A 23,774-nucleotide genomic window follows, 5' to 3' on the forward strand; every position below is an offset into this window, starting at 1 on the left:
TTTTTAATCTGTGATATTATGCCATCTACTGCAATACATCCCTGACTCAGACAGGTCCCATTACAACAGGAGCAATACACTTGAACTGGAAATGGAATGTATTAAGTGATGCTAAGGAACTGAAAAGCTTCTGAATTCAAATCTAAAATTGAAATGCCGAGCTACCTGAATAGCTTTAGAGTAACACCTCATTAATATTATTAAAATTGCATTTTGGGTAATTTGTAGTGCTATTGTGAGTAACAGCACTAAGATGCATGTTTTATGAACCTGCAGTTTGGTTTGTCTATAATGAGGTAAGTAGATTTGGATATAATAAACAAACGATTGTAGGACAATTGTAAACAAACTTGTAGGACGAAAGGAAGTGTTCCTTTTAGACCGGGGCAGCAAAAGCAAAGGAGCAGTTAACTATGGCACACCAAAGAAAGGAAGAGATTGCTATGTGGAAAGCTTAACAAAAACAGAAAAAATATCAATAGATTTTTAATTTTAAAATCTGTAGTATAAACATAGCAGTCCTCTTCAATCCATACCACTACTGAGGAGCTACAGAACTCCTACATTCCTTGCAAACTAACTTTGGTCACATTTGGTGGCACATGGTTTCTCCTTTTAAACAGACCAATGACCATGCTTGGTTCATCTGAACAGACTTGTAGCTTGATAGCCTTTTTAAAAGTAAAGTTTAAAATCAGCAGGTTAAAGTAATTTCATAATAACATCTTTTACACTTGTGTAAAACAATACAAGTGCAGGTGATTACAGTGCAGGGAGATTTATGAAGCCAGTTTTAACTTAAGAGCTGCTTTGACAGAAACAGCCACGGAGCCATGAAGTTACAACACAGGCAATATGAGCCCGCCAACGAGGGCTGACTCAGGGAGCCAGCTCATCCTGGAGCACATGCTGCTGTGGCTTCACAGTCACCTCCACCTGAGCTAGTCAGATTAAAGTTAGTGTGATTATGCCTATTATGGGGTTAATGATAACCTTTCAATGGCAATGCAGACAACTTCCACCCACTTGAACACACCTTATCTGACTTAACAATTAGACCATATGAACTATGGCAACTGATCCTCCTTCTAGATGAAGGGAGGTAAGGAATAAAAGACCAGGCTCCATTCCTAATTAGTTCTTGATATTCCCAATGCCTACCCCTTCAAGGGCTTCATGGGCCTAGCAGCTTATAACATCCAAGACAGCAGAAACAAATGAGGCAACAGGCCACACAGATTGTCTTTCAAAATGCATGAATTCCAGAGATACTGGTACTATTTGGATCCAGTCGCTGCTACTGTTATTACTCTTTTAACTTTCTGCAGAATTCTGCATTTATATGACACCTAGACACAGGGACATCACTGCTCAGTCAGGGTCTTCAGAGTATCACTGTGATACTAAGACAAGGTCTGGCAGTACATTTTATAATTCAAAACAGAGTCTGAATAATTAGCAACATAAGAGAAACTGAGGGGAGAGGGAAGAGGAAGGGAAAATACAGGACTGTTCATGAAGAAAAGTGCCTGACTGTGCAACAGAAGAGGAAACATCTAAAATCAGAGAGAAAGGGGAGAGCTGGGAGAATAAAGTGAAGCAAATCTGGGAATACAGACTCTGCATGACTAGCAACAGTAGCAGCACAAAGCTCTTCTGTAAGCGCTAACAGCCTAATGGACTGAGCTCTGGAACAGGACACAGAAAGACCGGGTTCAGTTCCCAGTACTGTTGGTGAGCTGTGGAAAGGCAGGACAAGTCACTTCCTTACCCTCTGTGCCTCAGCTTCTCCATCTGTAGAAATGGGTATGATGATACTCATCTCATTTGTAAAGCCCCCAGAAGTCCTGTTTAAAAGCAGACCTTGTTATTTACTTCAAGAAGCAAAATTCCTGGTGTGGGAAGGGATCTCACATGATTCTTGTGGCAGTAATCATATTCTGTTTTGCAAAAACAACATTTCCTGCTCCATTTTCTTGACTGTAATCAGCCTATGTTTTTCCATCTGACTGATCCAAAAGAAGAAAACTTCTTTAGAGGTCAAAACTAGAGAGTTGTTCTAATTCATGGCCTGTGTGTTCTAAAACAGAAACACACAGCACAAAAAATTCTAAACAAGCCATTTTGGCGATGATAAGAAAACAAGAAATTCTACTCTTCTGGCAGGAAAGAATATATCTAAACCAGAGGCAAAGAAAAGGGCCTAAGAGATTACAGTGCTGTAGTACCATTAGTCCTTTCTCCCTCTCCTTACTGGCTACTACCTTCTCTACAGAGCAGCCACCAGAAAAATGGTTCTCAAACCTCAACTGGCTCTCAAGCCTCAGTTGAGATAACTAGCAGTGGGTTCATTTTCCCACTCAGTTACTCCTCTGTACCAGACTGTAGCACTAAACACAGCATAGCCACAATGTTATTTCTAATATCATTCTGCATTTGAAGAAGTTCAACATGGGAACAGTAAATCGCCTATGCAGAAAGCCCTGCTTAATACTGACCTCACCAAACACATGGAATTCCTTCTTAATTCCCCCCTCTCCCAAATCAGTTGCCACTCTGTGAGAAACCAGTGCTTCACATTTTCCTGCTTATCCATTCACCTTCTTCTAAGCAGCAAATCAATGTCTGCACAGACAGCAATGGCAGAGAGAGAAAACAGCAACAGACTAAAAAAATCTGAGGAGAAGTTTTGATTCTTTCTCTAACGATAGATAGACGGCACAAAGCAAGTGATTCAAGGCCAACGACTTTAAGACAAAGCAAATGTGAAAACCCAACAACCACCTTGTTGTCTGAAGACTATTCCACAACATAAATTACTGATTTTTAACCAAGAAGTCCCACCTAATTTGCAGGGACTCTGAAACAAGCTTACTATTTACCCCAAACAACAAACTGTACAGTGAACCACAACAAACTTGCAGGATCATACTGCAAACAAGAGCTTACTTTTGTCTGCTTGTACATACTTTATTGTATTACCTCAATTTATTGCCCATAATTTTTTTACCCTCTTATCTCACAGAATGATCAGCTGCAGATTGCTCTTGAAACTTGCCCATGAAGCAGCAGTATTTACATTGAAATAGTACTGTTGCTTAAAATCTACTCCATGAGTATTTCATTCTTTCACATACCTGCGCCATTAATGATTATTTAGTTTCAAGTATAAAAACACCTTTACACATCAGTTTAAATAGATCTTTTATCACAAGTAGCATATTCAACAAAAACTACTTGTTATTTTGAACAGTATGAGAAACAGAAGCTATGATTTTTTCTTTTCAGTTTAAGGGGAAAAATTATGCTGTTTCCCCAAACCTTATATATCATGGTAACTTATACACCATGATCATCACAGCAGACTCAGAACTTTTCACAGCAAAATTTTGTCAGAGCAACTCACAAGTCTAAGTAATGAATGAATTCCAGACTAACAGAAAAGAACATATAGCCACTGACATATTAAAGAAATGACAACAGCTTTATTTGTTTTGTACACAAAGACCCAGATAATTAAACAATGGAATTATATGACACAAAAGCATCACACACAACATCATTTAATCAACTAGCTTTTTTCCCCCAAATTGCTCAAGGAGGGTACTTTCTCAATAACCCACCCCCCCATGTTCCTTGACACTCTGAAACAAAGACAACATCTTTCCTGTGCAAAAACTCCTTAATTTCAGTCCAAAATCAATCACACATGTAATTTAGTATCATTTGAGTTAAAATTAAACTAACAACTTGGCAATCAGGAAATTCAGATGCATCATTGTGTTTCTCTAACACAATATTAATATTCTAATAAGGAAAAATCTATAATTCTGCCCCTACAATTCTATTAATGTAACAAATTACTAATCCTTCTTTTGCCTTGCCTTCAATTTGCAGTTTATGGCTTTGATATGGAAACACTTCATGATGATGGCAGAGAAACTGCAGGAATGATTACCAAATGAGAGGAGACAACTTTATTTGATTTTGAGGTGTTCCACATAGCATAGAGGTCATTTCATCTCATTTACAAACAGGTAATGATCATTCGTAAGTCATTTTACATAGCTGGCTAATGTGATAGCAAGGCCGCTGTCTATCATCTATGCAAAATCATGGCAATCAGGGGACACCCCTGACTACTGGGAAAAGGCTACATTAGGCCCATTGCAAAAAAAAGACAAGAAGCAGAGCCCAAGGAAATACAGGCCACTCAGCTCACCTCAGCTCAGGAATGGCCACAGAGAACAACCTCCTGGAATCCGTTCCCCAGCACGTGAATGACAGAAGGTTATCAGGAAAACACAGCAAGGATTTTCCCAGGCAAATCATCCTTGACAAGCCTCACTGCCATCTACAAGATGACTGGTTAGATGCATGAGGGGAGAGGAACTGTAGTACATCCCAGCTTTAGCAAGGCTTTTGACACCATCTCCTGCAGCATTCCCACTTGGAAGCTGAGGATGCTGGGGCTGGAAGAACAGACTGCTGGGTGGGTTAGAAATGGGCTGGGCCACTGGACTCAGAGGGCAGTGATCAATGGCTCAGTGTTGAGGTGGCAATAAGCGGAGTGCCCTAGGCATTGTTACTGGAGAGAAAATTGTTCAACATCTTCAACAGCCTGGATGATGGTCAGACTGCACATTTGCACAGGACACCAAATTAAATGGAATGGTTGACATGCTGAATGACAAAGCTTCAATCTAGAGGGACCTTGAAAAATGGGAGGATTGGGCCAAAGGTATCCTCATGTCATTCAACAAGGAGAAGCATAGGGTTTTGCAGCTGAGGTGGAACAACTCCATGCTCCAGGACAGGCTGGGAAGCGACTGAAAGGACTTGCAGTTATGGTGGACACCACACTGAATAAGAGCCAACAGAGTACTTGCTCTGTACGTACAGCAAACCCCAATGTGGGCCGCATTTGTAGGGCCATGGACAATGTATCCAAGAAAGTTATTACTCTCCTCTGGTCAGCAGTGGTGAGACCACACCTGGAGTACTGTGTTGACTTGTGAGAACATAGTTCAAGAGCAATGTGGAGAAACAGGAGAGGGACTGGCAGAGAGCTACTAAACAGGTCAGGGGTCTAGAGCACAGGATCTGTGAGGAGAGGTTGAGGGGAGCTCGGCTTCAGTTTTGCAAACAAGATGCTAACAGGAGATGTAATAATAATCTACAACTACTTGATAGACAGTTACAAAGATGACAGAACCAAATTTTTCTCTGTAGTGCCACAATAAAACAATGGGAAACATCCACAACTTACATTTTGGGATGTTTAGGTTGGATACTAGGAAATATTTCCTCACCAGAGAGTGGCGCAGCACTGAAACACACTGCCCAGAGAGATCATGGATTCGCTGTCCTTGGAGGTTTACAGGACTTGGCTGGACAAAGTCATAGTTGATCTGATCTGGTGACGGTCCTGCCTCAGTGAGGATTTGTACTAGATGATGTGCAGAAGTTCCTTCCAAAACACATTTGCGAAATCCCTCACTGATTTTGGAGGGGCCAAGATCCTTCCCAGATGACATTTATGCTTAAAGTATTTGACATAGAAGAAGCATGATGTAGCCAGGTTCATACACGCTAACGGCTGCACTTTATTCTGAGCACATTCTAATTCTCCATCAATCCAACCCAAACCAGCAATTGCTTCTCTGGGCTATTATCACTTGAGTTTTGCTGAAACTTTTGATAAAGCACTGTTAACTTTTCAGGGCCTAAATTTCAAGGTTTCATTGTTAATTTTATACTAAAGTTCTCAAAACACAGTGCACTCTGAGAACACTGATAAGAGACTGTAACCTCTGAGTGATACGCACAGCCTTTCTCAGCACAGGACCTCTGTTGCTGTTTCTAATAGTGGAAGGTTCTTAGAGAAGCCTCATCTTTCCAGACAAAAGAACATCACTGAAGAAAAAAGGGAGAAGGAAAATTGTGCTTTTAGTTTGTTGGCAATTAAGTTTCCTCGTAATTATAGCCACTGCCTAAGGAAAGGGATAGTTGGCATGTAAAACTCTGCAGTAGKGCAGAAATAGCCTTCAAATGCAAATTCTGGACTTTTCAGACCTGTGTCATCTCTGAGGGAGCTGTGAAGTATCCCCATTAACATTTGAATATTTGATAGGAGGTAAGGCTGCTCTAATAAGCAGCATGGAAATACTGTCTTTTCTTCCATTCCTGGTGAATCTTATTAGAAAAAAGCCAAAGTCCATGTTAAAATACATAAAGAGGTAACAAGAATGGCAGTACTCTCCAGCGTCCCAGTCCTCTAAGTATCTTTATCCATATGCTTCAACGAAAGATAGACACCCCATTTTGGAGAAATTTACCTGAAACAACTGAAACTAGAGAAGGGCAGAAAGGAAGGAAGAAAGGAGGGAGAGTGACTCAGAGAGACAAAGCTGTGTTTGGCTGTAACTAATGTCAGTTCATGCTGAACACAGAAAATCTTGTGCATAACAGGCACCAAAGCCAATAAGTCATATAATACAAACAGCCAGATATAGAACAGGGTCTTGTCTGGATTGCTGACTGATGGAGGTCATTGGCCAGACTAAACAGCAAATTAGTTTTAGAATGACCAATTTTGTTTTTGAATGAGCTGTCATGTAACAAAACCAATTAATGCTTTTTATTTACTTATTTTTAAACAAAAACAAAGTGTATTTAAACTTTTGAAAAATGTTAAAACTACCTGGATAAGGAATTGGCTGAAATTGGCATCATTTTGCAAGTGTTCCACACTAGCTGAATCTGATTTTTACTCTGCTTTCTTCCTTTTTTCCCAGGTCTAACCATCATTTCACTCTGAATTCAGTTTCACTGTAATCAGTGGGACTGTTTATGGAGTCAGGTCGGAATCCGCATCGGAGAAGGACAATCTTCTGATTCAGACAATAAAATCCACACTCTCACAGGATGTCGCAGAAGTCCCAAGAACTGCCTTACCATCCACTTTTACAAGTAGTCAGAATCTAAAAAAACATCCTATCACATCAGGGTGTGCAGAACAGGTACTTACAGCTCTGGATTGAAGTAGGAGGTGACATCAGGATCAGGTGCACCTGCTACAGCAAAATTACTGCTTCCAGTGTCAACCAGAATATTTAACTGCCGAAACAGAAGAAAGGAGAGGTGGTTTTCATATTTAGCTAAACAAACAAACAAAATCATTATTTTGTCCTAATTACCTTCTGTTTAAAAATGAAGATAAATATTGCCCTGGAAAATAAATAAAAAGTGTCACTGTTGGGAAAGTTATGCTGCTGTGACCCTTAAACAGCTGATTATAATGAAATACAGTCATGTTCAGGGAAGGGTGAAAACCCTCAAAACCAGCATTCACGCAGCAGATGATTTCATGATCACGTCAAATTTCTTTTTGGTCCAGTCCCTGTGTCTCAGAAACCTGGCTTGCCTGGGACGCACACTGAATTGTGTACTGTTTAAAACACTGCTTGCATTAGAGCTTACCAGGTTTCCACGTAGGGGGCTGAGCGCAAGTGTGGGCAGAAGCAGGCAGAAACACGAAGCTGCCCAGTGGCTTGGGCAGCATCGCAACGCTGCACGGCTCACTCCAAGCCCCAGCAACCTACCACGGTCTGCCCTGCCTTTAAGCAGGGGCACAGCAGATTTCAAAACCTTGTGAAAAGCACTGATTGATTGAAACGTGGCCTAAAAGTAGGCTGCTCGTTCAGTTAATTGGGAAGATGATTTAAGCCAAAAATTGCCTAACAAAAAAACCACACAGACAAATTGAACCCCCTCCTTCTCTTTCCCCATTTGGCCCAGTTTCCCAGTCTGGTTCACCACAGCAGCAGGATCACTTCTTTCAGTGGCAGTGCTGCTTTAAGCCACCTTGAAACTACAGCTTGAGGGTGTTCCTAAATGATAATTTATGCCAGTCACAGAATGCACTACTACCAAAAGTAGTGGTCACATTTTTTCCCTGCTCTTGGCTGGATGCTTCCCATGCCTTTTTGGCATAAACTCTAGCTCTAGTTCTCACGTGGCCATACAGCAAATCAGATTAGCCTCCTGACCCACCGTTACCACAAAAATAAAAATAAAAATAAAAATAAAAATAAAAATAAAAATAAAATCAGTAATCCGTCAGATCAGATAGTTACTTCCAAAGAGATGGTAGGAGCAGAGGCTAGAAAAGGGTGATTGCCTCTCTCAGTGACAATGTGGACTCAGATTGTCCTAAACTGACTGTGAAATCATGCCCTCGGCAGGAGGGGACACCCACTCCCCAGAAAATTTTCCAGCAATTAAGAATCTTCCTGCGGGAGGGAAGAAGACATCAGGCCTGGGTCGCCCATGGTTTGAATCCAGCTCAAACCTGCCACTGCAGTGGCCCCCATCAAGCCTTAGACTTGAGGCAGCCAGAGAACTAGCACTGAACACAGATGTGGGAAGGGGAAAAGGTAAAGAGAAGAGAAATCAGTCTAGCGCTGAGAAAGGAAGTGGAGAAAAGCTTGAGTTCAGGAAGGAGCATAAAGACAAAGGCAGGGGGAGAAGGTTAGCATTTGGAGAAGATTGTCTGAATTCTTCTTAAATAGATTTTAGACAGAGCATAGACAAAAGAAGTGTGAGCTGATGTTCAGAACATCTTTGGTTTGCACGTGGAGGGAGAAGGGGAAGAGAGTTGCCTATCTTTTACCTTAACTTAGTTATGCTTAACACAGTATGTTAACTATGTTAACAACTTAACATAGTATGGAGCTGAGCAGCTCAGAAAATAAAAACAAACAAACTGATCCTGATCAGTAATCTGTGAAATTCTCTTCTGAACTACGTGCTCACGCTTTCATTGGTATTCCCAGTCCTTATCATGCAAACATTTTAAGACTAAAAAGAAACAAAATCACAGTCTCACACAAGTTATTTATCTGGCTCCCTGCATCTCAAATTTCAGATTAAGCAGAGGCAGTGCAAAAAAATCGGTTTTGCAGCCACACGAGCTAGACACAGACTTTTAAAAACAAAAAGACATATACAAGTTCACCTGACTCCAGGAGCTGAAGCTTTAAAAGAAAATAAGACTCTCTGAGGCATGACTTGCAATAAAATCCAGTTTGCTGCTTACTTTATTTCACTCTATAACAAAACCTTAACATTTTGTCAAGTACCTAGCAAAGTAAGAACTATTCATTTTTTTATATCTGGGAGAGGAATGGTATTAAAAATAAGTAACGAAGAACAGCTACAATGTGTGCATCTATGAGAACCAACAAACGTTGCTCAAAGGGGTGCCGCAAGGCTTAAATTAATTAGCATTTGCAAGGCAGTCAGTCATGTTTGAGTAATGGGCACTATACATCAGCAGCATAAACACATGTAGGTGTTGCTGTAGCTTCAGTAATATGCATGACACCATACATGGAGGAGGACTTAAAAAAATCAACCAACCAAAACCAAAAACTCAAGCACATATACGAAGGCTATTTTACCCCCACACCTTGAATAAAATGTTATCCTCACAGAATTCACAAGTCACTGCAGAAAGGGGCAACTTTACTACCCACAGAACTGAGCACACGAACACTTCTAAAAGAAAAAAGATACCCTCCAACTCCTCCTCCCTGCCCAARCCAGGGCGGCTGACCCTACAAGTGCCAGCCCGCTGCGGCGCAGCAGCGCGCACATGACAAGCTGCTATTGAGGCTGACATTCTGTGGCTGCATGTTTGAGTCTAATGAGATGCAGGCAGCCCAGACGGACACAGATTTATTGTAGTCCCCACAATAGCGCCAGTGATCAGCAGATCATTTTGGGGTGGGTATAACTTACTGAGTTCACCGTCTCTCTCTTCTACACCCTTTGGGGCTGAATTTTCTCGAGTGCCTTCACGTCTCATTAGGAACCACTTTCCTGGCGTCACCACTGAGGCCTGCTTTATTCTGTGCAGTGCACTGGCAATTTAATATCGCTGCTCCGGGAGCTTCTGGACAAGCTCTGGCAAGTCACCGGTCAGCAAGCAATGGAGCGGGGTCCAGGGCCACCTGCCCTGCCCCACTGCTGGAGGTCGGCACTGCCCTCTCCCTAGGAAACGCAGCCAAACACACAGGGTGCCCACACCCCCGCCACTGCATTTTGCAACCTGGCTTACTAATGTAAATGGAAATCAGTGCTCAACTGAGTTCACTGAGCTATGAACTGTGACAGTGGAGAGTGGATGTACCTCTCTACACCTCTGTCTTTCCGCCATGGGGACAGTAGACACCGACACAGAGGCAGAGCTGAGAGTGTCCTCTTACGCTGCCTCCCCATGAAGCACCAGGGATTGTGAATCAGAGCTTTCACAGGCAGGCAAAGCAGGTTTATTGGATTTACTACAGCCATCTAGAATGAATCACCTCCTGCCACTTAGAGCTGATTATTTAGTGATCACTGTGTTTTGTCAGAAAGTGTCAGATGAAGTCCAATTTTGGGAAAGCCAAGATCAGAGCAAGATGGCTGAACATGGCTATGAAGGAAAAACTGTCCAAAGATTGCTGACTGATCAGGTGCACAGCATTAAAAACAATCAAAGACTACTTTCCTTTCACTTGCTGATGTACGAAAGCAAAGCCTAGAGGGTTTTTTTTATTGTTGCTTCCAAGTTCAATTTCAGACCTATATAGCAGAAAGCAGAWGGGAAATGTAAAAAATCATCTTTCCCTTCAAGGTCACCTTTGCCACAGCTGTGGGACATAAAATCTGCACCTAGTACCATGCCTGGAGATTATTTTGTTGGACACATTTACAATACAGAAATAGCATGATTATTAATAAGAAGTTAATTTAAGATACCTAGGTATAGAGTAAGCAAGATAGTGACATCTACCTCTGCCATGCCAAACTTATACAGGAAATCTGACACTCTATCTATATGCCATTAAGTTCTGCTTATAAAAAAAAATCAAAAACTGTTCACTGAAAGCACTGAAATATGTCTACAAGGAGGCAGAAGTCTCCTTGGGCAATGCATTTATATATTTTATTCTGCTCCAAAAGGGGCAAGATGCTGAAAAAAATATAGTTGTAATGATTTATTCCAAGTGGAAGTCAAACTCCTTGTCTATACTTTAAGGAGCCCTCAAACTTTCCAATGCTTCATTTAGAGCCAACATCAAATAGCACTTACTGCATACCGTCCCACTTCAATAACTTAACTTACCACCATGTCTTTAATTTTGTTAAGCCTTCCATTGCTGCATATTGTTGCATTTCAACATCAGAAAACATTTGCCTATTGATCTGCCATCTTCTTTCATTCAGCAAAGTTTCTTCTATCTGTGGTTCAGGCACCAGCCCCATCTGTTCATTACAGCAAGTAGCATCAGTACGACGTCATCAACACTAGTCATTATCTACGCCTCATTTAACTGCCTGGTGAGCAACAACCTGCAGTTATCCACCATGCTTTCAGAAAGCAACTTCCTTCCCATTTTCAAGGAAAAATGGTAAAACGTGGCAATCATTCAATTTTTGTCACATAGAGGCAAATAGCATCCGCTAGCAGGGACAGACCTTACCTCCCTTTTGACCTATACCGTGCTCAGACTTAGTAATGCTTTTCTTCCCTGTTTTAGTTTGAGGTCTGATGGAGTTTTTGGTAAATTTCAGAAAAACAAAAACAAAAACAAAAACACAGGCTACAAGTGCATAATGCATTTCTTTGAAGCAGCTCTCTGCATGGTTTAGCATATGTAGCATTTTGCAGGTGTGGAACCATAGGACCTGTATGCAACCCTGCTGTGCTGCTGCTTTTGATGCAATTCCCTAGGTAACCCACATTGAGCTAGTGATAATCTTCATCTCCATCCAAAGACTAATCCATGGAAAAACCCACTTTGGTTCTTCAAATTAATGGGCCTGATGCTTTCGGGTCAAGCAATAAAGATTCATCACTGGACACAAGAAACCAGACCGAAAAAATGCATTTGGCTCTTCATCCCTGCTTGAGCTGAAGCAGAGAAGGAAAAACAAAAAAAAAGAAGGAATAAGATCTGCACAGTTCGTGCTGTAAATACAATAATCAATCTCATTCAACCTTATGTTTACTCTGGGGTTCAGTCAAAATCCTAGAGATAGGCAATAGATAGCTCCCCCAGCACAAGCCAGCAGACCAAAGACGCTGGCTCTGTAAGAGTTCATCACGAAAACTACAAACGATCATACCTTCCCTGGGATTTTAACTTGACCCAAGAGCGCCCTTTTCTTTTTCTCTCTCTCCTTTCCCCAATAAAGACAGCGATCGCTCCACATTACTAACTTTCATATGCYGTCCAAAATCTTGTCCTGCTGTGCTTTCATGATTTCTCCCACGCACATACTTAAAATAGGGTTTATAGTCCTACTCTGCTTGATGGAGTATGCCACACAGTGAACTATCACAAAGTAAAAATGTTTTTCTGTCCACATTTAGAGACTATAAATAGGAAGCATCCCGTTACTGGCTCATGAGCTGTTAGCACACATCATGATGCACTGGCTTCGCAGAAGTGTGCCCCATCTAAAAAGCCCTGAACATGTAAAATCTCTCAACTCCCCTTCTTTCTTACTTTGTCCCACACATAATAAACCCTCCAGAAAGTAATTTGCTAGACAGTGCTTAAAAAAGGTGCAAAGAAGTGTGAGGTTTCTTGTTAGGGATTAGCAGCTAGAAATAATTTGGGTAACAGCTCTTCTTTCTTAAGATGGTTAATAGAAAGAAAATTAGTTGGCAATTTAAATACCGCCTCATTTAACACAACGATTCCTAATTACATTATCAGCCCATCTGGCAAGAATTGCTTACAACCATCACGCAAAACAGAAAACACACTCTAGCAACTATATGTGGTGTTTGCCCACAGTTGTTATGTGTTATTATTGGCATAGATTGTCAGTCAGGTTCTTTCAGCAATTCGTTTCTACAAATTAATAATGTTAAAATATTCAGTGGCTTTTTAAGTGACTGTACACTACTTACAGTGTTATCTGGAATTAGCATTTACAGCCTCCTTTCTAACAAACAAATTCAGAAGACTAAGCTTTAATACAGATTCTTCATCTGTTCCTTTCAAGGTAAAGAAATGAAACTGAATTAAAACATGAATTAGAGGAATCTTTGGAAGCATGTCTAGATGTAGAGGCCTGCAAAGTTGCGCATAAACCAGAAAAAAGCTCCATAAAGACACACTCCCACTTATGAGTGATGTGTATTTTGCTGACCACTGCCAAGTGGGTAAGACTGAAACAAAAAAAGAGGTAAGAGTTGGTCAGTCTGTACAAAGGGTGGCATACTGCCGCAGAAAGCAGGCGCAGGTAGGGGGCTCTCGGATTTTTCACTGCTCTTMAGCAGTTCCCAGACCAGAGCTGCCCAGTCCTCCTTACTGCAGCCATCGACAGGAATCCACAAAACAGCTCAGCTCTTTGACTGACAGCTGTGTGGCCACTGATGACGATGGAGGAAGACCCCACCCAGAGCCAAACACTTCTCTGCAATTTGGACTATATGATACTTAACCTTTGAGAAGGAGGAAAGGGGGAGGCCTGATCGTTACACAGAATCTGGAAAGAGTATTTCCTATGACGCTTTGAGGGAGGTCACTTCATATGGGAAAACAGACGTATCTTTGCTACTCCTCCTCCAAAACCCCTCCCACAGTGATAAGTAAGGTTTAAATATGCAGCTAAGATAAGAGAAGCTGTGTGAGAAAGAAAAATGGAACAGAGATTAATGATTTTCTAATGCAGTTTGTTAAGCAGGTGGTGCCATACGTTTCACTGCAACGTCACACTTAGGACACAGAGGAAGGTGATTTATTGCAGCATGAAAATTTGACCAAACCAGAAAGTCAAGTATATCACAAAAGATAATTTCTGCTTTGGCAACCACAGAAGTTTGTCAGAGAGACTGTGGTGTATTTGTAGATTCTGAAATATGCAGGTGAACAAATTGCAAATGGAGATTTTTCAGCACTGAAGCACATCAAGTCCACCAGAACGTGTTCGGCATTTGCTGTCATTTCCCTCATCATGTATTCAGTTGGTTTCAGGACTCAGGATTTGATCCTGTATTTATCTGCCCTTATATCCACTCTCTCCCCACTCCCAAAACACACATTATCACTGGATACCCTCACATCTGCACTGGGCCTAAGAGAGGACAGTCTCTTTTGCCCTCAGTCTTTTTATGAACTGAACCACTAGACTGGAAGAATACTTTTTTTCTTTGAAAAGCAATAATCTCTTTCTTTGCCAGAAGATAAAAGTACTACCTGGATTAGCCAATCTATTCCCACCTAAGAGCACTGCGTGCTTCTGTAGCTGAGATTTGTATTAAAAACACAAATGCTAAAAATGAGTGATTGCTCTGAAGTATAAACTTGCTAAACTAAATTGTGAGTTGAAATACGAGCATCTAACTCTGGGACTGATGAATGGTCTTTTTGAAGAGAAATATTACAGGAAGTGCTTTATATATATTATCATTTTGACAATAAGGGAAGGCTATTATGGTTTAAAGACAAAAAAGTAGTCAGCCAATCAATCCTGGTAACAAAGCAAAATATCTATTCTTCATTTCTGCACTCTCCTTTCTGCCAATTCCTTCAGTTTCCTAAACATTAACATTCTTTCTGCACATGCTGTCTCATGTGGTATCTTATTTTTCAAGCTGAAATTTATTTGCTGTGTCTAGATTCATCATATAACACATCCATCCTATTCATGGTATATGAACATGCTTTGCTGTTGAACATGAGCTATTACTTGTTTATCTTAGAGCTGTGCGAAACATAGCAATTTTGTCTCATTGTCTTCTCAGAACAGATTAACTATTTTTTTCCCCAGATACAAGTCCCTCTCCTGTGCCACAGACTCACACCCCCGACAGCAGACAAAGAACATAGATTTGTGAAGCAACTGCCTAGTTCACCTTGAACTGAAGTAGCGTCCTGTTTGAGGCATTGTGTTTTAAGGAAAACTTGGATTAGTTAAAGTTCCATAATAACAATAACCTAGAGGTCTAGAAAAAATCTCACCCATAAATAAACATCGGAAGGCTTGGATTAGTTTGAGAAGACACAGGAAAACTGTGATAGCCTTCTAACAGACACATGGCTGTTGCAGAGACCCTCAAGAGCCACAGCTCTTAGAAAAAAAGGGACTCTGTGAGCTGCCTGCTATCTTTGCACAGCCTTTCCCAGGTTAACCAGCAATGCACGTTACCATGAAGTAGACAGTTCTTACTAAGAGCAGCAAGGTACTGAAGCACTCACAAAAACTGAGTGGGGGAAATCACTATATTTACTATATCTATACTAAATGCGTTCTTGAATTGATAGATTACTGCATGCTTAGATAAATGGAAGATTTAAAAAAAATACAAACAGCCCCTGAAACTTAAGAATGAATGCAGAAGACATCAGACATTGGCATATAAGTATGCACGGAGCCCTTGTTAAATCCAAAAGCAAGTTTCCACCTGTAAGTAGGTGTATAGGAATGAAATCCATCCATTTCCCACTAATYAGAGTACAGCACTGATGAGACAAGGGAGACAGTAAGCAGAATGCCCCTGGGACCAACTCTCATGCTGAACTGCAAGACTCATTAGGCTTCCCAGTGCCCACGCAGCCTCTGCGTAGAGGGACAGGCCACCTCCAAGTTCCCTGCCTAAATTAGTATCTCATCCTGAGCTGACTCCTTCTTCCCCAGCGAACACCGTGACCAAAGGTGTGGGAAAGAGCACTATTAATTCAATAATTCAACAGCTGGAGAAATGCCTGAAGCCTCTCTCTACCACCAGCCCAATTCTCAGAGATATGCTTGCAACTACCATTATGAATTTCACAGTCGAAACCCAACCGAAACTTCTTCCTTGCTGGGAAACCTGCCAGCGCAGCAACTGTCGAGCAGAGCTGCGGAGCGTCACTTGGCGGGTTTCGAGCCCTTAGAAGCAGAGGCGGCCACATCACACTGCTTCCAGCGCATGGAGCAATGGGCTCTGCATGAGGACCTATGGGCAGCAACAGCTTATAGCACTGTTGGAAATGGGAAAATAGAAATATGGGGGGGAAACAGGTTGCCCAGCTGTGTTTCACAGTACAGGGGCATGCAAAACATGAGCCAGAAATAAATAGGTAGCTCCCCTCAGTAAAGCTCTGTGCACTTGCACCCTTGTGTTTATCCACAGCCCATCCCAGTTCATACCTGAAGAAAACACTGTCTAGTTGTTTCAGTTGACCTGAAGCTAAACTTTCTCTGTAAAAAAGACAACAACCATCTGACTGAAAAAAAAAAAAATCCATCTCAGGTGTTAGGTTAAATGTCTGTTATGTCTGTTCTGTTTTCCAGTATTTCTTAGTGCATGATACCTCCAAAAAACATAGTTCTATGTCAAACCATTTTAGAGTTTCTTAGAAAAAAAGGAGAAAAAGTTGACTGATCATGCTAATATACTGCCTTTCAGAATACAGTATCACAGGGGTTTTTTTTTTTTGCTTTGCGTTTTTTYTAAAAGGAAATGAGATCAGTAAGCCTATGTTAATATATTATATCCAGTGAATGATTATAGTTAGAAGCTACCTACAGTTTAGAATTTCAATTTTCTGAGGCTTTTGCTCTCCAAAATTAGCTTCCAATTTATTTTGTCAGGTCACCCTTTTCTTTAGTTCCACTGTTCATTAGAATCAGAGAAACTGCTATTTGAAAAAAAAATGCATTTTGAGTTCTTTCCTATTCTTTACCTAGCTTCAGAAGTCATGTGCTGCAAAAAAAAGTGAGAAAAATATGTGTTTTGAGAATGCTGTATGCTGGGCCTGATCTCAAAATTCAGACCTTCTTCCCTCTCCTCTCCCTGCCAACTCACTCTTGTAGCTATGTGAGTCTTCTCAAGCTTTTTTCCCCCTCTGTCAAGATGTTAGTTTTGGAGACAGATGTTTGTTAGTAAAGGGTTTTCAGGGCTTGGAGAGCTGTGAGAAGGCAAGGTGAAGGAAGGTCAATCCTGACATATCAAGTTGAACTGTTCTCCCCCGAACGTGCTGTTCGCCTCCAAGGTGCTGTAACAACAAGGTAGGGCTGCTCATTATCATGTTGTTCAAGCTGCACTTACTGACTGGTTTCAGAAAGGTCTTGCTTAAATTTTTTCAGTGCTTTTCTTACAGTGGGACATTGAGTGCTTGTACAACATTTTCCATCCACTCTCCTAAAACACCATAGCAAAACCAAAGCGGGCAAGCATTGTCTGCCTTGAATTTTTCTCCATCTATCTACTGGAAAGGTGAAAACAGCAACCCTCTCCCAAAACGGGATAGCCAATGGAGAAGATGAAATGAGAATTCCTGCCTTGCCGCTCAAGTTGAGTTTGAGGTTGTGAAAACAGGCTCTCCCTCTGGGAGGCAAGAAAAAACGAGTGACAATCCACCATTTGCATACTGAGATTCCCGGATTAGCCAAGACTGTTGGGGGTAGAGAGGTCAGGCAACTACCACGCTCTTCAGAAAATCAACTATGCAGCTCCCTGTATTTCAAGTCATGATTTCCCCTATAAAAATGCTACAACTTGTTCTTCTCGACTGGACTTGCAGCACTGTTAAGATTTTGTTTAATGTAAAATAGCTTTTACAGTATTTTGCCTTGTTAAATTGGGGTGTTTCAACCTGGGGAGTAGAAGAGACTGGTTCCTGCATTTACCCATCCCCTGCCCACCATGAACAACCTCCTCTCCATGTGCCGCAGTAGCCCCCACATCCATCCCTCTCCTTCCTCCCGGAAACAGCTGCAGTTGCACACTTCTGCGCATTTACTGGACTATATGGATGGCAAAGGAATGGGACTGAGTCAGCTGCTGCAGCAAGGGGGACAGAAGGAGGGAAGAGCTCACAAAAAAGCCATATCCAGCTACATCAAGCACCAGGACTAGAACTGGGCTATTCAGACTGGATTCACAGCTAGAAAAGCTGCAGCACATCTCCTCTGGGGAAAAAGGTGGTGGGTCAAGCAGCCCGCCTGTCAGTCCGTGCTGCGCCGAACAGCCACGGGAATGCATGCAGGTGGCCCCAGGTCCCAGAGCACAAACAAGGTGATGCAACTCCACTGTTTTTATTTCCCTGGTAATTAATAAAGGGAATACACCAGAGAGAAGGCTTTTGCTCCTCATTCTACCTGACCTATTTAGGATATTACCAAAGAGCAAAATTTAATTGTTATCGTGAGTATTTCTCGGAATTATACAGTGGAGTTCAAAGGCATATACAGAAAGCAGCTTTCTACTCCAAAATACTAGGAAGGACTATTTGATCACGGGGCGGGGGGGAAATCCGTTAAGCAGTCCCACAATAATATGTCTGATTTATTAAAAATAAGAACAATCTTTTTATTTATTCATATTTATTCTATCTTTTTACTTAAAAATTTGGCAGGGCAATTTAAAAGGCAGATCTGATTTTCAAATGAAATGTTTTGTTTTTTTTTAAAGAAGCAGTGTTGCTCTCCCTGCTTCTGGGTTCATTTATTTCTCTCTCTCCTTCTCAAACATGCACACKTTACTCTCTTTACCCTGGCTAATACAGTAGAGGCAGCAGCTCTGGGAAATGAACTAGCTTCGCCTGTGGCTCATGCATCATTACAATTGTTAACTAAGTTCAACTATAAAAATCTTTATTACACAGGAGAACGCAGAGGTTTGCAAGAACACAGCTTTATTTTCAGATACCAGGCTGAGTTTGTAAGGCAGAAAGTTAGGACTTCTTCTTTCTCTCAGGCTGACAAAGTCTGATCTCATACACTGCAATAAAACACAAAAGAACGCTTCCTGCTACTCACACGTCTCAGTATCAGCCGATACATAGGACTAAACTATCTACTACTACAGCCATGAGTTAAAATCCATCATGTGATAACGGTATCTCAGATTCCACAGCAGCCCACAACTCTGGGATTTTATGTACCATGTAGAAGGCTTTTCCTAAAGTCCTTGCAGCAAGTACATTGACATTGCTGTCTATATGCTAAAGTTTATGCTGTTCACTCTGGTGGAATTCTAAAAATTTGGCTATCAGCAACAGCAAATATTGAAGTCCACAGTAGATGTGAAGAAAGTTTCCAAACCTGAATAAAAATTTRTAGCTAATACCACTTGTATGTAGTCACTTGTCAATAAAAGGCTAATGTGAAGAACCAGTTGAGTGCAAATAAACATTAACTTTAGCTAGAACATGCAACTCTCCAGCATTCATGACTAGAGCTGCTGAGACATTTTCTGAATTTTTTTCCTCCACATATTAGTTATCTCAGCAGTCCAAATGCCAAAATCTAGCACTCTGCATCATGTGAAATGTTTGTGTTATTCCCCAAAGGACTTTGCATCCATGAAGTAATGAGAAGATTATTCTGTGGCAGATAAACTGAAGCACTGTGACTGCATCAGATGTTATCTTGCTAAAGCATTTCTCAGACTTTTCAAAAGTGTGATCACCTTTGGACACCTCTGTCTTATTTGCAACCTAAGAGTTACGGAGAAGGAAAAAAAAAAAGAGTAAAAATCTCTTTACTCATATAAAAATACCAGCAGGACTGATGAATCGTTTTCTGACATGTCTCACATTTCACTCTTATGTGTAACAGACACCTACTAGACAGCAAAGTGAAGGAAAACATAGTTCTTTACATACCATGCTTAAGCAGTGTGATAATACTGCCCTGAAGACCTTCTAAATTGGTATAGCATGCTCTGTCTTAAAAAGATGCTACTATTATTAATTTTTCATGCTGCAAACACTGGCAGTCAAGGTTTCTGTATCAACAGGTATCATAATGGAATTTTGGAACCAGTATTTTAATTACGTAAAAAACTGAGAGAAAAAAGAAACTCCCTCAAGATTACTCAGTCAAAGGCTCAATTTGGAAAATGGTTCTGAAGTCTGCAATCCAAATAAACACCCTAGTATATTATTTTCTATGCCAAAATCATATTGCCAAAGGCAATCTTCAAAATTAACTTCTGCTGACCTGATATATATATTTTTTTCTTCTCTAATGCCACATAAACTATTCTGGGTTTGGGGAGGGACAGGGGGTAACCCAACCTTTCATATGATCTTTCTGGAGGTAAGCCTTTAGTTTCCGGAAAAGCCCCAAACGGCTGATCTTCTCTGATATGAAGATTCCTATGGTAGCAAAATAAGGAACAGAAAGAGCCCTGGTAGGAGAAAAATTCTCACATCTGGCCTTGATGGGAGATTGAACACAAGCCTCAACACCATGGGAGCTTCTAAGGCACTGATCTGCAGGCTACTCTCACAGGCAGATCCACAAACAAATATCAGAAGGGATTATCTGGGAGATATCTGCCCAAATGATCCGATTACTTTTTCCCTGTCAAATGGCAGAAGCTGGCCTTTAATGAGAGAGGGCTTATGTTCAGTCCCTCAAGTTCAAAGGTTACTCTTAGTGCTCCGTTGACTCATTTTCTTGTTTTCTTTAAAAAAAATTCTAATGAAAAAAGTAATGCTATCAAGCAGTTTTAGGATCCCAGGAACAGATTTGTTTGTGTCTTTAAGTGGGAGAAGCTTACCAAGTGTTACTGCAGTATAAATGCCTTTCCTCTTTTAAAATAAAACTGGACTAGCAATGATTTTATGAGACAAACATTTTCCCTAAACACATGCAGCCTAGCTTAACAGCAGTTTTTGCTAGTAAGTAGGTACAAAAATAAACCAATTGTAAAGCAATATAAAATCAACTAATTTTACTACTCACACGCTGAGCAAGGAAGAAGGCAAATAAGACAAAGACGACAAATTTTACAAATAATTTTTTTTCCTAATTTAAGGTTATTAGTAAGCAGAGCTAAGGAAAAAAAGGATTGCAGAGTGCAATTATTGTCTTGACAGATTCCCTTCAAAAAAACCTTTTAATTATGACACACTAATCTTATTTGATGAATTGTAATTTTTACATAATAATTATATAATAATGTGTAAGTGAATAAGATTTTTTCCATCTAGCTTATTTCTGTCAAATTCCCTCTCCACCATACCCCACAGGTTTTATCTGTCTGAGGATGACTGTTGCAAAACTGACACCACAAGGTGGAACATCTGTCCCCCCGCCCTCTCCCCAAATACTCTTAAAAATAAAAAGGCAGTAAGAACAGAAGGAGGCGGTAAAGGCAAGAAGAAGAATGAGAGAACAACTCTGAGGGAGGAGAGAGAAGGAAAAAAAGATAGTAATATTTTAATTTTATCATCCTTTGTCAAAAGAGGGAGTTAACTTAAGACTCTGGCCTAAGGTCTTCTGAAGGCTCTCAGAGACATGATGCTAAAATGGGATAGCTGAGGGAGTCCCTTCAAAGCCCCAGGCAGCGTGAGTGGTAACACTTTCAGCTGGCCACATTTTCTTTCCAAGGGRGAGAAGTTCAGCAGCTCCTTAGAGAGGCTCTCGGGTGGTTCTGGGCTGCAGTCTTTGCTAGGCGCTGCACAGGGTGCCCATCCACGGCCACAGCAAAACCGAAACATAGGCAATGTAGACGTGCTCAAGCTACCGTGGGTGCTGCTAGCAAAACAGGGCACCGGAGCAGCATTCATTGCATACTGCAAAGCTATCCTGAAAAACGCAGTAGATTTCTTGGGAGACAGTCCCTATTGTCACAACTAGACTATAACCAGTACCCAAGGTAGCCAGCTTATACTTTCTCAGTTATTTAATGCTGCAATCCAGTCACAGGAGTGACTTTAACGTAAACGTATCCAGAGAAGAGGAGAGAGATATCTAGCTAACTTGTTATTTTAAAACTGAGGGAGTTTATGTGTAAAGAAATTGCAAATAAAATCTATTTTAGTCATGGGTTATTTCAAGTGCTTTGAAGGACACTGAACTAACAGATACAAATTCAGATTTAAAACTTTTTATTTTAACAGCAGTCTGTGGAACATGCACACCATTTTCTTCACAAGCTCAGATTTACGTAGCAAAATTAGGCTGAAAAGCAGCAAGAAGTATGACAGTCCCATCAATTAGCTGGAAAAAAAAAATTCCTTCTTCTTCTTCAGGTGCATGAGATACTTACAGATTTATAGAATAGGACAGCTATATGCTACCTCCTTTACTTTGAAGACGTGATCTCAAGTCATAACCTGGGCAGATATAGGAGTAACAAATTCCTTCACTAATTTACACCAGTTATGAAAAAATTTGTATTTTACACCAAATGTGAAAAGGGAAAGAGGTGCATCAGATTTATTCATCTGGAGATACTCATGTGCAGAGGTGTGTCATTGTACAGCTTCATTTTTCAAAGGTAGCTGTGCTTGACGGTGACCAGGTAACATTTAGCTCAGACTTGCTTTACCTATATCAAGTGAGAAATTTTGAAAGATAATACAATGTGGAGGTAAAACATACTAGGTAACATGCCCACACAAACTTAGTGTTGTAAGTACTCTTCACAAAAGATAAAGACCACTGCAAAATGCAGTAGTTTTAAAATCAGTCTTGCTAGAGACTATACCTAGAGCTCACTGCCCTCTGTTCAGAAGTTGAAAAATACAGATTCCTTAATAATTCCAACATACTAGAATGCCAGTGTCTTGGCCTTCTTATGTTCTCTGGCTATCTTTAGTCTCACTCCCCCCCCCCCCCCCCCCCAAATCCTAGCTGATTTACTCCTTAAAATAGGCAAAATTGTTATTTGCTCGCCCTCTACTTTACTCTTCCCTAAGGTAACTGATGTGTTTGCCCTGATAGGGAATGAACTGCATGGAGCAGTAAAGAGAGTGAACCYAACACGCGTTATTACCACCACTGCTCTTCACAACAAATCTCCCGTGACCCACCTGGAACTGAATGCACAATTGCTAAGATCAAGGACCCTGGGTAATAAAGCTTACAGCATTTCCCTTGAGGAAAGTAAGCGCCTTTAAAGGAGTACTCCTCGGAGAAGTACGTGCGGCTCTAATCCAACCTATTTATGCTGTGAGAGGGGCATATACCAAGGACTGACCACAGAGAGCCTCTCCCATTCAGTGCCACTCTGCACATAGACATAGCAGGTTATTACAGGCCACTTATAAATACATCGAGGCAAAGCCTTGCTACAAAACATTAACTGTGCTCTAGTCTAAGCAGGGCAACTGTGTTGTAATTAATGCTTGTATTTCGGTTATTTTTATAGTCTAGGCTCTACTACCTCCATGCAGTGATACAGCATGCTTTTGTGAGGGCTGCTTTTGTATGGAAGCAGGTGCCAGAGTGCTAATGCATAAAGGCAGGTACATTTCTGTCAACCAAAACCTGGTATGTTTGTTTGTTTTGTCTTTGGCCAAAAATAGATTACACCACACCATTACATCACAAAATCAGCTGTCTCTCATAACTTTCAGGTCTTCCCCCTGCCCTGGGACCTAACAATGACAAAAAGTCTACCAAACTCATCATTTAACAACAGTAATAATTTGCATTTCAACTGTAGTTTCATCAGAGGGATCTGGAGGGTACACTGCCACCACAAAATACTCCAAGATATTTTGAGTTAGGCCACAGTACTTGCGTTTGCTCCTCAAACCTTCTCGTTTCTCACTTTCATAAAAAAGCTCGAACAGCAAGCACAAAAGACCCACATAATTATTTTAAAAATAATGAGACTGAGTGGGAGCTTGTCTTCTGGCATTTAAACCTGGAAGGATCATATTTTCAAAACCTCTCCTTGTATCTAGAAAGATGGTAAACTCCCTTTCAACAGAATTAAGAAAGTGGAGCTTAGCTTCTCAGGAATAACAGAGCTCCAGAAA

At 40.9% G+C, this 23,774-nt stretch overlaps 1 protein-coding gene across 2 annotated transcripts in view; it reads right to left on the reverse strand.

The window, feature by feature from the left end:
* BACE2 (beta-secretase 2) overlaps positions 1-23,774 on the reverse strand; it is a 48,316-nt gene that overhangs the window by 19,324 nt on the left and 5,218 nt on the right. For both annotated transcript variants that reach the window (XM_026077766.1, XM_026077767.1), the window contains exon 2: positions 7,031-7,119. In XM_026077766.1, the coding sequence (XP_025933551.1) occupies positions 7,031-7,119 (89 nt within the window). The remainder of the gene's footprint in view (positions 1-7,030; positions 7,120-23,774) is intronic.

The sequence above is a fragment of the Apteryx rowi genome, unplaced genomic scaffold, assembly GCF_003343035.1.
Source record: "Apteryx rowi isolate R43461 unplaced genomic scaffold, aptRow1 scaffold_460, whole genome shotgun sequence".
Lineage (NCBI taxonomy): Eukaryota > Metazoa > Chordata > Aves > Apterygiformes > Apterygidae > Apteryx > Apteryx rowi.